A 15,939-nucleotide genomic window follows, 5' to 3' on the forward strand; every position below is an offset into this window, starting at 1 on the left:
CATTCACAGAGGTAGAATAAACAAGATAACATTTGACTCAACATGGGAAAATCAGTCCTCTTACGCACTAACCCTCAAATCCTTTCCCTTGCAATAGTTGATAACATCTGACACTAAATACTAAGATTCAGACTATGAATTGTTTGTATATTTTAAATTGCATGTATATGCATAGTTGTGTATTCTGTTGAATTATGGTAGGATGTACACAGACTTTTGGACAGTTTTTTACTTGATTTAGAAAATTATTCAAAAATTTGTATACATATGCTTTTGTAAAACTACCCCTTGCTTTAAAAAAGAAAACCCATAAATCTGAACTATAAACTATATGTATTTTATGTGAGTGTGATTATATGTTCACTTGAATACTTTGATTTGAGTATGGGAGATTTTAGGACCCCCAGAGGAAAAAAAATATTTATTTGAATTATGATTATGATTTTTGGTTTGCTTTAAGTGATAGGCTCTTTTGGTAATGTATTGAACATAAGCCTGGTGGCCTAAAAGTGATATTTCTTTTATCAGTGTAATTTTCTTTGCATAAGTGCTTATGCACTCATCCTCATAAATGCAAGTCATTCTCTTATATATGACTTGCATGTTAAAAATGATGACCTATGAGACCCATGCATACCAAGTTTTAACCTCATTATGAAATATTGGCAAAATAGAGATTTTTATACTTGGTCACGTTTTGATGAGTGAATATTTTGTTGCTGTGAATAAAATTTAATGCATTCTCGGGAAGCTGATTCAGATCATAAGCTACCCACAAATTTAACTGAAGGACAGGGTATATACCATTCTAGTCCAAGTCATGGTGCCCTGTAACATTGAATACTTGCTTTTAAAGTTCAAAATGATGACATACAGAACAAGATCAGTTGCTTATCCAGATACCATCTACCCAGCAACTTGCTATAAGAAATAAGAAGCATAACTTTGGAGTAACTTAATGTCTCAAAAGTTGTAGTAGAGGTCATGATTGACTATTACTATTAAATGAAGTCTTGGTTTGTGGAGTCAGAACCTATGGCATATTCAGGGAGCATATTAGGAATGGTGGAGACTGACATGGAAAACAGCTAGAAAAAGTATCTAACAAATCAGAGCAAAGGGGGGAACGCTGAAACAGCAGCAATCTGGAAACCAGTTTTTTAAAGCAATCGTTTCTCATTTTACACTGTTGTACTAGTGACACTGAATCAACAAGGGAAATATCAAATATTTTTCCTGTGCTTTGAGTAGCAGGGCAGGAATGACATAATAAATAGTATTTGGAAAATTTTTAATCTAAAGGCACTACTATTTTTTTAAGTTTTAAAGCACTAGCTAGTTTTCAGGAAAATGTACTTAAGTGAAAAAACTGGAGCTTGAAGCTTCAGAGTGAAGTCATAATTTTAATTGCATATGTGACCAGTAGATACTATAAAAATACCTGATGTTGTAATAGAGAGTGGGAACATCATGACAAAATGGAGAGGGCATGCCATGTCTAGAGGGGGCAACTGGACCTCAGATTCAGGCAACTGTTGCCAGGCAAGAATGAGGTCTAGTGTAAGATCATTCAACTTGTCTTGAAAAAGTGGGAAATATGGAACTACAGATTCTTTTATATAAAATTGACTGATTTTTAAAACTCTGTGCTGGCCAAATGAAATATAGTTACAGGTTACATGCTGCCTTCAGGCTGTCAGGTGGCAATTTCTCTATGTTAGAAGGTGAGGTATTTAAACTATATTTACCAAGGACCATTTAGCCAGAAATGCCTTTGTGATTGTTAAAAAGGATTGCTTTATGCAAATAACGTGGAATAGGGGGAGGGAGTAATTTGCTGCAAAATGTATTATAATTTGGATTCTTGAGGTGTGAAAGTGTGATTTAAAGAGAAAAATCTTTGACAGTATTGCTATATAATTAGAATATCTTATTTTGAGACTGGGTTTTCAGATCATCCTTAACTGGTTTTAAACCTCTATTGTTTCTTAGCTGTGGTCTCTACAATGTTGACTCACAAATACCATTAAGAATAAATAGCATAAAAATATTTTGAATTTTTGACAGCTTTTTGATTAAGGAGATCATGCTCTGTGTTTTGCTGAGTATGAAAGAATTTCTATACCTTTCTTATAACCAACATTCCCACTGGAAAATTTCCTTTTCAGTAGCTGTCCAGAGGTTGAAGAAAAAGTGATTTATAAATTCTAGGAGTGATTTTAGTTTTTTTCTGTCTAGTCAGTTTTGTTTTGTGTTTAATGCATCTCTGGCTTTTTCAAAATAAAAGCATAAGAAGAAATATTTGTGTAGCAGGTTACAGTTGGAAAATATTTTCACAAATATTACTGCTTTAGGTAACCTTAATAACAATCGAGTAAGGTATATGATACCATTATTGTCCATATTTTATGGCTGAAAAAAGTGAGTATGATATGCTTATGTGATTTCACCAGGATTAGAACAAATAAATGATGGCATGGATCAGGGCCAGTGGCCTGAACCTCAAGCTTGGGTTATTCACTCTTCAAACAAAATTCTAGGGTCTTCTTTATGTTTTCTCCAGTCCCTTTCTATCCCAACAATCTAGTAATGCCTCCAAATAAAACACTGTGTTAGACAAAATAGCGCTCAACCCCACAGTATACCACGATAAGTGAAGTACTAAACCTGTAACGGAGGCTGTCTGGACTGGGGACTAGGTCATTTGAAAGTTCCCTTAATCTCTAAAATCAAAGAGTCTAAGGGAATTTAGAATGTGAAATTATAAAGAATGCAGAACCTGGAAAAGTTTCATTGTCTGGTAAACGGATTCCCTTGATGTAATTTCTTAGCATTGAACCACAAGGCTTTACACACAGCAGGCCCTCAATTTGTTGACTAATTAAGATTAACAGTCCCTGTGTCATATTCAGCTTATACAGGACTTTTCATTTTGGTGTTCTGAAGATGGAACCTATTGAAATAGGTTAAGGAGAATATATAATTTCTGTGCTTCTTCCCCTCACTTTTCCCCTGATATTACTTTTAAATATGACATCACATTTTTAGGCTAGGAATGATTGGGAAATGGACTAAGGAAGATTTCAGATCAAATAGATTAGAACAGGTAATACTAGATACTGCTGTGTTGGCCTCTTGGCGTATGAGGGTCGGTACACGAAAGGAGAATGCTGCTTAGTCTGCTGAAACATTTTGATCGGTCATCACTCCCCTTGAAGGATAAAGGTCAGTAGTTATTGTGTAGGGCCAGTTTTCAGTATCAGGAAGTTTGTAGGCCCTCTCTCAGAAGACTCTTATTTTTTAGCCAATGAATTTGCTACTCTCTACTTGAAATTCTGAATGTTCTATGTGTTAGTTTGGCCATTTCCTACGTAGGAGATGATAAATCTGTTGCATTATTAGGCTGAGGGGGCAGTAAGTAAACTATTATAATTACTTTATTGTATTTACCCCAGTAGTGATTTTTTCTAGAGAGAATCTTGGTAAATATGGTGTTCAATTTAAAAAAATATATATATTTTTAAAAATGATAATGAGAGGTTCAGAGGCACGATAGCCCAAAGGAGTGTAATAGGTGTAGTGATGTCGTGCAGGCCTGTGTGAGCACTGTGCAGCTTTCCTAGAGCAAGCCTGCCATGCCTGCAGGTGTTTGCCTCAGGTCTCTGCCCTTAGGAAGTCTGAGAAAACCTACAAATGAAAGCAGAGTCCCTAACAGCCAGAATTACCCTATGGGAACCTTGTAGAAGAGAGCCGCTTTTATAGACCTCATGAACTTCTGAATAGCATACCTGTGTTGGGGTAAGGGGTTGCGGTAGTGAGTGTCTTAATTTTTCCATGAATGTGTGCTAAAAATCGATTCTAGAAGACCTAGTCTTTTATTCCCAATTTCCTCCTATTCTGAAAGTTGTTTTTATGTCCTTCATTTTTCTATATAACAGTGTCTTTATCATTTTGAAGCTGTGACAGAACTTTGAAGGATGCCACAGTTGTTTTGCTTCAAAATAGTTAAAGAGTTGAATGGAAGAAGTAGAGCAATGAGGCAGCAACTGTTTAGTAATTAAACCTAAGTTATAAAATGGTCAGTAATGATAAGAATGAAAAAATGTTATCCAAACTGTCCGGTTTCTTGGGAAATATAGACTTGTTCATTTATATATACATAAATTCATCCTATAACAATAAAATAAAATACTCAGGCTTTTTACTGTAGTATCTGTCATCCTTGTGCACACTTATGTTAAAGTATCTTAAAAGCAGCTTTCTATTAAATTATATATTTTAAAAATAAACACATTGCATTGTGAAATTTGCCAGCTGTATTAAGAATTTTCTAATCCTTTCAAAAATGAAAATTGATGTTTTGGAACAATTCTTCAATTGTCTTGAGGAACTATTTTTCTTACCTTCTACTGTTTTCTGAATTTTTATTGTACCTAATATTTAAGCTGTTTCTAAACAGCAGTGGGAGTTATTGTTCTGGAGTCATGTTTCTAATAATGTTAAAATAGTATTGTTTCTGAGGTTTTTCTCTTCATGTTCCAAAGAGAAACCATATAAGAACTGTTTTTAAAACCCATCTTATTATTTGGGTGCTAAGTTAAGTGACACGCATGTGCTGCTTCTTACAGATAACAGCAATGTAATCAAAGGGAGCATGATATTTTGTTCAAAGAACATTTGGCTCCACATTTTGCTTACATTTCACATCAGAAATATCGCCACAAATAAATAGAACAATAATAATAACAATGACAACAAGTTTAGTTCTACTTCCAATTAGTATTAAAATTCAAGAAACTGGTGAAAAAGCTCTTTGTCCTCCTAAGACCAGAACACTCTCCTGAACACGGGCTTCTTCAGTTCCTACTAATATTAGGAACTAGCTTATGGTTTAACTATTAATTTATACTTTCAAATACTATTAATGATTTTAAAGCACTGGATAAATACTCATGTTTCAGGGGATGTGAATAATTCTGTCCCCTTAAGGTTATTTAATGAAAGCTTAATCTTAACTTTTGCAGCCCTGCTTAGGTTGTTATTTAGTATGCATCAATAAATAAACTTTCAATTATCTTGGTAAGCATATCCAAAAATAGCATGAGAATCAAAAGGCAATTACTAGTGTATCCAGTAATTTTTCCAAATAGATAACTTTTTAAAAATATAAATTTATTTATTTGTTTGTTTTTGGCTGCGTTGGGTCTTCATTGCTGCACGTGGGCTTTCTCTAGTAGCAGTGAGCGGGGCCTACTCTTCATTGTGGTGCACGGGCTTCTCATTGCGGTGGCTTCTCTTGTTGCAGTGTGTGGGCTCTAGGTGCACAGGCTTCAGTAGTTGTGGCTCGCGGGCTCTAGAGTGCAGGCTCAGTAGTTGTGGCGCACAGGTTTAGTTGCTTCGTGGCATGTGGGATCTTCCCGGACCAGGGCTCAAACCCGTGTCCCCTGTATTGGCAGACGGATTCTCAACCACTGCACCACCAGGGAAGCCCCAAATAGATAATTTTGATAGGATCTTTATTTAATTTCAGATGAAACAGAAATCTTATGAAATTTAATTATTTTTGCTAGAGTTTATGCAGTTAAACTATGCATTTCTCTATGCAGTGAAACTGGCCAACCTATTTTATTTAAACTTTATTATATATTCCTGTCTTTTACAGTGATTATAACTTACTAAAATCATTTGTTGCATGTATTTTACAAATGATTAATTTACAAGGAAAATTTTAATCCAATAAAGGTGAAAGTTGCCCTTTTTGGTTGTTTTTTAAAATAATTACTCTAAAGCTAAAGCAGTTTCATTTTTTTTAAGGGGCAATTTTTTTTTTAAATCATGTTTGTTATGTATGTTTGTTAACTAATGCCAACAATGGCTTAGCTCAGCTAACTGAAAGGAAGCCAGACCCTTTTATGGGGTGTGTGTGTGTGTGTGTGTGTGTGTGTGTGTGTGTGTGTGTGTGTGAGTGTTGTGTGTTGTGTTTGTGGTAAATTCCATTGTCTGTGACTCCTAAATTATTTTCTGAGACCTCTTTTAAAGACATTTATTCATGTTTCTTCTGTATCCATCTAATTAAATTCCTACTCATAGCATACATGTTTTCTTATTTTCTCAACTCTGTATTTTGATAATCTTTTAAAGAAAAAAAATCCTAATAGAAATTCCCTGGAAATAATTTACAGGACTAATGAATCTGTAGGTCTTTTAGACAGTTCTACATTACAGTCACATTAATATTCTCTCCTTTTTATAAGGCTTGAAGTAAATCCCATGACACTAGAAGAATTTAGATACTGATTACTTGCGATTGGTTCCTGGTGATTTGCTCTTAATAATTTCCAGTTGAATTTAATGAAAGTATGATTCCTGAAATGCTGCTTCATTAAAATTGCATCTTTTCCCCTTTAAGTGTGGTCTCGGTCATTTCACCCATTTTGCGGTGTGTTTTTCTCCCCCTTAAAAAGTAATGATTGAGAAAGCAGAAACAATTAAGAATATCACTTTAGTTCTTCCTAGAAGGCCCCCCCAGAGTTCCTCTGCATGAAATGATGCAAGCTGCACTTCATCAGGATTTTATAATATGTTCTTTCCAATTGAAGAGATTATTTTTTTAAATAGTTTTAAAAGAGAAACATGAAGATTTGGGGGGAGATGAAGGAAAGGAAAGTGAAGACTCTGTTGCATATACAGGAGAAGTAAGGTGTTTAGTATTTTTACTCAAAAAGATATATATATATATCTATCTATATATAGATATATATATAGATAGATAGATATATATATATATATATGGAGCTTGATTAAGTTATACAGTGCAGCAGAGTTAATTTAATTGAGATGGTGATTTGCCAATGAATATCTACATGGATCCTTTTTAAAAATCCAAATGCAAATGAGTACAACTGCAGTAAAATATATTTGCAAATGAATCCTGTTGCTTTATTCATTTATTATGTAATTACTGCAATCTTTCCCACCTTGTTTTCAGTATTTCTTAATCATTAAGTCAGAAGCATGACAGCAGTGCCGGCCCTGGCATGATTCTCTTTGACTGAAACCTTGTAAATTAACACAATTAGCACAGCATCATCCTGCTAATTAACTTCCAGTGTCTGGTGCAGTGGTTTTGCAAGCAAGGAAGAGGGAGTCAGAAGGGAATCAACATGCCATTCTGTTACCAAACTCTGTGATACGTTCAGTTTAGCTCAGTAAGTCAAAGCCGGCCATGTCAGGAGCCAAAGTCAGGCAATGAAGAGCTAAAGGGGTTGGAGGAGGAAAGCAGAAGCGGGTAGGAGCTGTCAAAATAGACTGCAGTAATTCAGAAGGGAGCTGATGCCACAGATGCTTCATTTAGACCAGAACTCCTTCTTATCAAGGAATCTCTGCCAGAGGGCACAAGAGAGTTTGCAAAATTCACTTACCATAATACAAAGGAGATTAAGGAGGCCTGCTTAATACAGCTGTATCAGAATAGGAAGTGTTCCAATCAAGCAGAGATTAGAATAGGACGAACCAGCACTGGGAAATAGAACAGGGTTCCAGTGCTCTTCTGTAACTAACTATATGTGAGTCCTCGAGGGTACATTATAAATCCCTTTGGGTACTGGTTCCCTAATGAGGGAAATAAGGCAATGTCTAAGGTCTCTCTTTAAACTGTAAAATTCAAATGATTCTCTCATTCTGACTGCTTCATAATGAGAAAATACTCTTGTATAGTTTGCTACATAGTCACCGTGCTTCGGTTAGTAATCTAGCAGATGATAGAGTTACACATAGCATCTCATTTTCTAGTTGTACTCTTCGAGTTTATGCCACACACTGCTTTCCATAAATGTAAAGAGTTAGAATCCAGATTCTCTCTGTTCTTATCTTCCCTTTTACCTGCTTCCTTCCTCTCTCTTTATCTCCCCCACTTCACATATATATATTTCCCACCCCACCCCCCCAACCTCAGTACCTTGGAGGCTGTAAGGCAGAGGGAAAGATGATAAGAGAAGAAGGGAGAATGCTAGCTAGAAGACCGACAGACAAGTGATGCTTGTTTTTTTTTTTCAGAGTTTCAACAACAGGACTGAGAGGCAGAAAGGAGCCAGTTGTAATTCATACCGAGTTGTAGGCTTTGTGCGATGAAAGCGATGGAGCGCTGCCTGGGAGATTGCTTTGCTGCACTCCACGAAGCAGATTTGAAACTGTCGTGGACCACTTTAGATGAGAGTTGGATTATGGAATGACCTGCTATGTCTGTGTCATATTGTTCTGCGCAGGGAGCATTATACTGTGCTAACTAGGTGTTCAGTACCAAATAAGAGAGGTGTCCTAGATGTGATCTGTCAGCTGTGTCTCATTTTTATATTGGTTAAAATATAAAACAGAAACTGTGATGTGAAGAGACAGGATAGCTAGATATCGCACATGTTAACACTCTCACGTGCTAGATATTTTAAATGTATGCATATTTTATTGTAAGAACCTGTGATTGAATTCTAATTTGACAGGAATGTGTGTGTACATACATGTTTCTATGTGTGTGTGTAGCAAGTAACTTGATAGGCTTAGCAGAAATAAATTTACTTATTACTTAAAAATGAAAAAAATGTAGGTCTCCTACAGAGTTTTCATTTAAATTGTTTACTTTTTATACAGGGTTGAAGTTACTTTTATACAGGGTTGAAAGTTTTCTTTAAATTGTTTACTTTTTATACAGGGTTGAAATTTTATACAGGGTTTTCATTTAAATTGTTTACTTTTTATACAGGGTTGAAATTCAGTCCCTTTTAAAGTATATGCATTGTAGAGACCATAACAGGTATTATAAACTATGGAAATCCTTGATAATGTCACTATCATTGGCGGAAAATAATAGGTAACAAAAGAAGTTGGGGGAAAAAGCTTTAACAGTTCTGATGAGTATCTAAGTAAATTAACTTTTTCCCCCCCAAATCTTTAGGCTTGAAGATGCAGTGGACGCCAGAGCATGCCCAGTGGCCAGAACAGCACTTTGACATCACCTCCACCACTCGGTCTCCCGCCCACAAAGTTGAAGCTTACAGAGGTCATCTGCAGCGCACCTACCAGTATGCCTGGGCAAATGATGACATATCTGCTCTGACTGCATCCAACCTACTAAAAAAATATGCAGAGAAGTATTCTGGCATTTTGGAAGGCCCCGTGGACCGACCTGTACTCAGCAACTACTCCGATGCACCATCAGGACTAGTGAACGGTCGGAAAAATGAAAGCGAACCGTGGCAGCCTTCCTTGAATTCAGACGCTGTTTATCCCATGAACTGTGTTCCGGATGTTATCACTGCCAGCAAAGCTGGAGTCAGTTCAGCCCTCCCTCCAGCAGATGTCTCTGCAAGTATAGGGAGCTCTCCTGGGGTGGCCAGCAACCTGACAGAGCCTAGTTATTCAAGTAGTACCTGTGGAAGCCACACTGTACCTAGTCTTCATACAGGGCTCCCATCTCAGGAATATGCCCCAGGATACAACGGCTCATATTTGCATTCTACTTACAGCAGCCAGCCAGCACCTGCACTTCCTTCACCTCATCCTTCTCCCTTGCATAGCTCTGGGCTCCTACAGCCACCACCTCCTCCTCCGCCGCCACCAGCCCTGGTCCCAGGCTACAATGGGACTTCTAACCTCTCCAGTTACAGCTATCCCTCTGCTAGCTATCCTCCTCATACTGCTGTGGGATCTGGGTACAGCCCTGGGGGTGCACCCCCTCCTCCTTCAGCATACCTGCCTTCAGGAATTCCTGCTCCCACCCCCCTGCCCCCCACCACTGTTCCTGGCTACACCTACCAGGGTCATGGTTTGACACCTATCGCACCCGCGGCTCTGACAAACAGTTCGGCAAGTTCTCTCAAAAGGAAAGCTTTCTATATGGCAGGGCAAGGAGACATGGACTCCAGTTATGGAAATTACAGCTATGGCCAACAGAGATCTACCCAGAGTCCTATGTACAGAATGCCCGACAACAGCATTTCAAACTCAAATCGGGGGAATGGCTTTGACAGAAGTGCTGAAACATCATCCTTAGCATTTAAGCCAACGAAGCAGCTAATGTCCTCTGAACAGCAAAGGAAATTCAGCAGCCAGTCCAGTAGGGCTCTGACCCCTCCTTCCTACAGTACTGCTAAAAATTCATTGGGATCAAGATCCAGTGAATCCTTCGGGAAGTACACTTCACCAGTAATGAGTGAGCGTGGGGATGAGCACAGGCAGCTCCTCTCCCATCCAATGCAAGGCCCTGGGCTCCGTGCAGCTACCTCATCCAACCACTCTGTGGACGAGCAACTGAAGAATACTGACACGCACCTCATTGACCTGGTAACCAACGAGATTATCACCCAAGGACCGCCAGTGGACTGGAATGACATTGCTGGTCTCGACCTGGTAAAGGCTGTCATTAAAGAGGAGGTTTTATGGCCAGTGTTGAGGTCAGATGCATTCAGTGGACTGACGGCCTTGCCTCGGAGCATCCTTTTATTTGGACCTCGGGGAACAGGCAAAACATTATTGGGCAGATGCATAGCTAGTCAGCTGGGGGCCACGTTTTTCAAAATTGCTGGTTCTGGACTTATCGCCAAGTGGTTAGGAGAAGCAGAGAAAATTATCCATGCCTCTTTCCTTGTGGCCAGGTGTCGCCAGCCCTCGGTGATTTTTGTCAGTGACATTGACATGCTTCTCTCCTCTCAAGTGAGTGAGGAGCACAGTCCAGTCAGTCGGATGAGAACCGAATTCCTGATGCAGCTGGACACTGTACTAACTTCGGCTGAGGACCAAATCGTAGTAATTTGTGCCACCAGTAAACCAGAAGACATAGATGAATCTCTTCGGAGGTACTTCATGAAACGACTTTTAATCCCACTTCCTGACAGCACAGCGAGGCACCAGATAATAGTACAACTGCTCTCACAGCACAATTACTGTCTCAATGACAAGGAGTTTGCACTGCTCGTCCAGCGCACAGAAGGCTTTTCTGGACTAGACGTGGCTCATTTGTGTCAGGAAGCAGCGGTGGGCCCTCTCCATGCCATGCCGGCCACAGACCTTTCAGCCATTATGCCCAGCCAGTTGAGACCCGTTACATATCAAGACTTTGAAAATGCTTTCTGCAAGATTCAGCCTAGCATATCTCAAAAAGAGCTTGATATGTATGTTGAATGGAACAAAATGTTTGGTTGCAGTCAGTGATAACTTCTTTAAAAAAAAATGTAATGAATGTTGGCACACACACATAAAACCTGCTACATAGGGTATAGAGCCCCTTTCCAGTAGTGTTTAAATTGCAAAGGGTACTGGGGAAGAAGACGATTAAGTTGCATCTTTAGAGTCAGGGTAGATTTGGAGGAAAAATGCATCCAATGAGAGCTTCTGATTTGAAAGCCCCAGATGACATAAAGCATCTGCTGATGCTCAGTTCGGTTCAAGCTAGACAACACTCACCAAGGAGCAAGGTGCAAGTGTGTTGATTTCAGAAGGACATGAACCTCGTGTGTTGATTCCATTCTGCTGTTCTCGAGATTTAGTTGCTGTCAAGTGCCTGGAGTGGTGCTTTATTTTTTGTTTGCCTCACAATTACATTGGTGGCATGTGCTAATATAAAGAGCTTTAACTTCAAACATTATTGGACTAAAGAGATGAATGGTTGTGTTTCGACAGAAAACCAGATTTTTGCCATTTTAAGAGCAACAGTATTCCTCAATCCTGTCTGTTCTGCAGTATTAAGCTAAGAACAGGTAAAACAGGGTAACGGTAATCTGGACCTTAATTTCTGCAGTTCATTTCTTTTAATGTTCTTGTCTGCAAAAACTCAGGAAAGTGATTGTGATTTGTACAGTACCTCAAAGGAATGTGTTGAAAGCACTATGTACTGCTGAGAGTAATGGGATAGGCTTCAATGTTACTTTATATTAAAATGTATGTTTACCTCAACAATTGGAAAATAGCAAGGAAAATTACTTTGAATGTATCCAGAAAAATACTGAGTGTGATACAACTGAATATTTACAACTTAAAGTAAAAATGGAAGGATTTTTTTTTAAAGGTTCTTTCACTAATTATGGGGAATTGACCAGAGCAGAATAATTCTTTATATAAATACCTGCAAGAGTTCTTCGTACATTGCTCCTTGATAATGAAGTGAAAATGTTCTTAGAAGGTACACTGGTTAATGGAAAGCTACTTATTCAGTTTGTGTTAGTGTCTAGAACAGTCAGCCACAAGACCTGTTTAGGACCCTGAAAGTCACAGTACCTAAAAACTAGGACTGCCTTTTCCTGCAGAGCTGGTAATGGTGGTGGTGATTTGCAAGTTCTCTCTGAAACTGCTGGGAATGGTGTCATCCTATTCACTAATCTAGCTTATAGGCTTGCCGCGCTGTTTGACAGAATGCAGAAGATAGCAACCAAAACAAACAAGCAAACAAATAAATACAGAAAACAACCAACCAACTTATATATCCGCAAAGAATATATCTACGTCCCCCCTCCTTCTTGACTCCTCTCTTGTCAGTGCAATTTTGCTTCTCATTTTGAAATCTTCTGGGCTGTAGTGCTCCCACATTCATTTCTACCTCAGTTTTGTTACATTTCTCTTGGAAAGTCAAGTAGAAAATTGGAAGTAGACACACACACACAAATATAGCTTGCCAAACATGCTACTTTGTTTTCTTCCATCTTTTCCCATAAATCTAGTTTCCAAAAAACATCAGTCTTCATGCTCACGTCCGCCTAAGTCCACCCTCACCCCAACAGCATATGTGGCATTTTTCTCAATTTCCCATTCCTCTCCTGCTCCCCACCAAGTTGTTCTTTGTATCCTTTAATGCTTTATGTGCAACTTTTCATTGCTAGCTGACTGATGTTTGGCAATGCCTCTGAACAGACACGGTGTAGGCTGTAGCCTTCCAAAGCCACTGCCCGTGCATAAGCAGAACAGCCTGGCTTTTTGAATGTATTTTTCCTGGTTTTTTTTTTTTTTTTCCTTCCTTTTTTTAGTTGAGAGATGCAGTAACAAAACTGTTGCAAAGCACTGGCATTTTATGTATTCAAAAAGTGATGTACGTTTTTTAAAATTTTAAATAAATGCAATGAGAAGCCCTAAGAAAGGTCTTTCTGTTATTGTTTTGTTTTCCTTCAAATTTTTTTTTTTTTTACTGATTTCATCCACAATGTCAAATTCTCTGAAACACTTAACATAGAGAAAGCTAATGAAGGACTTGATGATATTTCTGAAATTTTATGATGCTTGATCATTACTCCCCTTTTTTCTTATTTTTCTTGTTGCTAAAAACTGAGCAAATGAACCAGAGTTTAACTTACTATGATTTTCTATCAATTAAAACTGTTCTTACATATAAATATTCCATATTAAAAAGCAGTGCCTTTCATTAAGGATACAAAAAATAATATTTAAGTACGTCCTCTGCTTTTCACAAGTGAATAAACACTACAATCGTGTTCTGGCTCTACCCTGAACATATCCCTTATTGTAAGGAAATTCTAATATCCCCATTAACCTGTAGGTTCATATTGATCTCACTGACAAGTTTATTTTTGCACGGTGCTGACCTATTTTCAGTCTTTTGGACGTCACATTTCATTTCCGCCAACATTCTGTGTTCACTTGAAAGCAACTGGCAAGTTTTGACAAACCCAATCTTACTTAGACAACTTTGGAAAATCCAGTATTGACCCACATTTTCGTGGCTAGTAAGAGTTAATGCCAAATATATGACTGCACTATTGTGTTTTACACTCATTTATAAAACTGAAAATAAAGTCATGCATATTGGCTTTTAGCTTTAAATGACTTAAAAATTACTTTGAGATACCAGTGGCCAAAAATCCAGGTATTTAGGCAGAAGCTGAAGTTGTGTGTGAATTTCATTTAGCCTCACAAATTCTAGGATTTGATCTCAGGAAATTGGGCATGCTGAAGAAATGAAGATCTGTTGGGGGAGATAATGCTGACCTTTGAGTAGGTAGTGCTGTCCTGTGAGTCTTTGATTCTGCATGGCAGCATTATGAGCTCTTCTATGGACTAGGCTAATAATGAGCTCTTTTCTGACCACCTTTTCTGGAGCTTGGGGAGGGGGGTGGGGTACCACATCCTGAGAAGTGAACATGCACAATCAGTGATGGTACAACTGAGTAATGGGGCTTCATAGTCTTGGACTCTTTCTGACTGCTAAGAATTTGGAGAAGGCTACTAATGAAGGTAAGGTAATGAGCCAGTCCAAGTCTCTTGCTGTCTGGCCAGGGGATTTGAGCCAGTCCACTTAACAGCCCCTAATTCCCTTCTTCACAACTGCAATAACATTTCCAACAGGGACAAAAAGGAAGTGAAGGAAACTACTTCAGTAGAAGGATCAATAGAAATTCAAGAGGTAGTTCATAATGACCTTATGTGTGACACGAATGGAAAATTTACACTTCTGGCATGCTTCTCACCAAAATATTTAGAACATTAGTGACAATACAGAAAAATTTGCTGACTGAGCTGATCAATGGAATGTGAAGGCAGTATAAGGCTATTTACTTTCACACAGAATGTTTATCTATTAGTCAGTTTGTATTCTACTCAAATGCAGATAGACGGGTATAATGTTTTCTTGTGCATTTGAAACCTATCAAGGAGAAAATAAACCATTCCACTAAAATACATAGGCCAAACACCATCTGGGCAAGTGAAAAAAGCTATCCAGAGGCTATGCTATGTAAAATACCAAGGTCAATTTACACTGGTTGCATAGTACTTGGCTACGCAGTTTTCAAAAGAATACATCCAAAAAAAGTCCAAATTAATTCCCACAATAGGTCTTTGTAAATTTAAATATATTTGTGGGTTGGAAAATACGTCCTAGAGGCATTTAGAATTTTTTTCTCTGAAAATGTGTCTAACTCCAAGCAGAAAGTTACTTCTATAATCTCATTCTCATGTTTTTTTTAGCAAGAATTGGGTATCATGATCATTGAAATTATTTTGCAAAGTGAAAGGGACACAGTTTGTTGAACTATTGAGGCCACTAAAGTTCTAATATATATATACATATATATATATATAATTAGCGTGTATGTTTGTGTGTGTATGTATGTGGTATGTGTGCTGTTTTCACCACCAACTATGTGAACTTTAAAACTGACTATTTTACATTACTCAGAAGCAACTGGTTACTTCCTCTCTTCATATATGCAGAGATATACATGACCACTTTACAATTCAAAGTGTTTTAATATGTTTTTTCTTTTGAAAAGTAAAGCTTTCAGTTGTTGAATCACCTGATTTTCATATGAAGCACATTAGCAAACATGGAGCTATTAGTATTTCAGAATTCAAAACCAGCTGTACTTGTGACTAACCCACACATGAACTGAAGCTCACACTCTGCTAAGACCTCTGGTTGACATTCGATTTTGAACCTGCCAGATGCATTTGTGTGAACCAGGGATACTGCATCTTTAATGAACAAGTCTCTCCTCTTTCCTGTTTTTAAATACAACACAAGCAGTGTAGCACTAGGCACTGCAATTGTCAAAGACAATTAGACTGAAAGCAGGAAAATTTCACCTCCCTGTCTCAGTGATATGTAGAATGTCGGCAGCATGGGTCAGCCTTGCCACAGAGTTGTGTGAGACTACATGAATCAGTCCTATAGAATGTTAAATATTTATAAAATGGTTCTGTAGTACACCAAGGTTGGGAGCACATTCATTCTTTTTTGTTGTCCTATGATACAAAAAAAACTAAAGTTTATTTCCAGGCTTAAAACTCATTCTCATTCCCTCCCCGTCTCTTTCTCCCTCTTTCTCTCCCTCCCTCTCTTTCTTTCTCTCTCTCTCTCTCTCTGTGTTTCCTTGTGGATTATATACAGTTGCTAGAGAATATTCATTTCTTTGTTTTTCTTTTTTCATCTGAAATATATTCAAA

The 15,939-nt window shown here is 37.9% G+C and overlaps 1 protein-coding gene and 1 long non-coding RNA gene across 8 annotated transcripts in view; one reads left to right on the forward strand and one right to left on the reverse strand.

Annotated features, from left to right (window-relative positions):
* FIGN (fidgetin, microtubule severing factor) overlaps positions 1 to 15,939 on the forward strand; it is a 130,488-nt gene that overhangs the window by 104,151 nt on the left and 10,398 nt on the right. For 5 of the 6 annotated variants that reach the window (XM_082395292.1, XM_082395290.1, XM_082395293.1 and 2 more), the window contains one exon: positions 8,948 to 15,939. This exon is cut by the window's right edge and continues 10,398 nt beyond it. In XM_082395292.1, coding sequence (XP_082251418.1) covers positions 8,956 to 11,202 — 2,247 coding nt within the window. In that variant the 5' untranslated portion in view covers positions 8,948 to 8,955 and the 3' untranslated portion in view covers positions 11,203 to 15,939. Of the gene's footprint in view, positions 1 to 8,055; positions 8,214 to 8,947 lie in introns of those variants that run through there. The other variant, XR_014245550.1, reaches the window with a different exon arrangement.
* LOC309630288 overlaps positions 1 to 15,939 on the reverse strand; it is a 148,544-nt gene that overhangs the window by 88,464 nt on the left and 44,141 nt on the right. The window lies entirely within an intron of this gene.

This window comes from Balaenoptera borealis, assembly GCF_965194805.1.
Source record: "Balaenoptera borealis genome assembly, chromosome: 6".
Classification (NCBI taxonomy): Eukaryota; Metazoa; Chordata; class Mammalia; order Artiodactyla; family Balaenopteridae; genus Balaenoptera; species Balaenoptera borealis.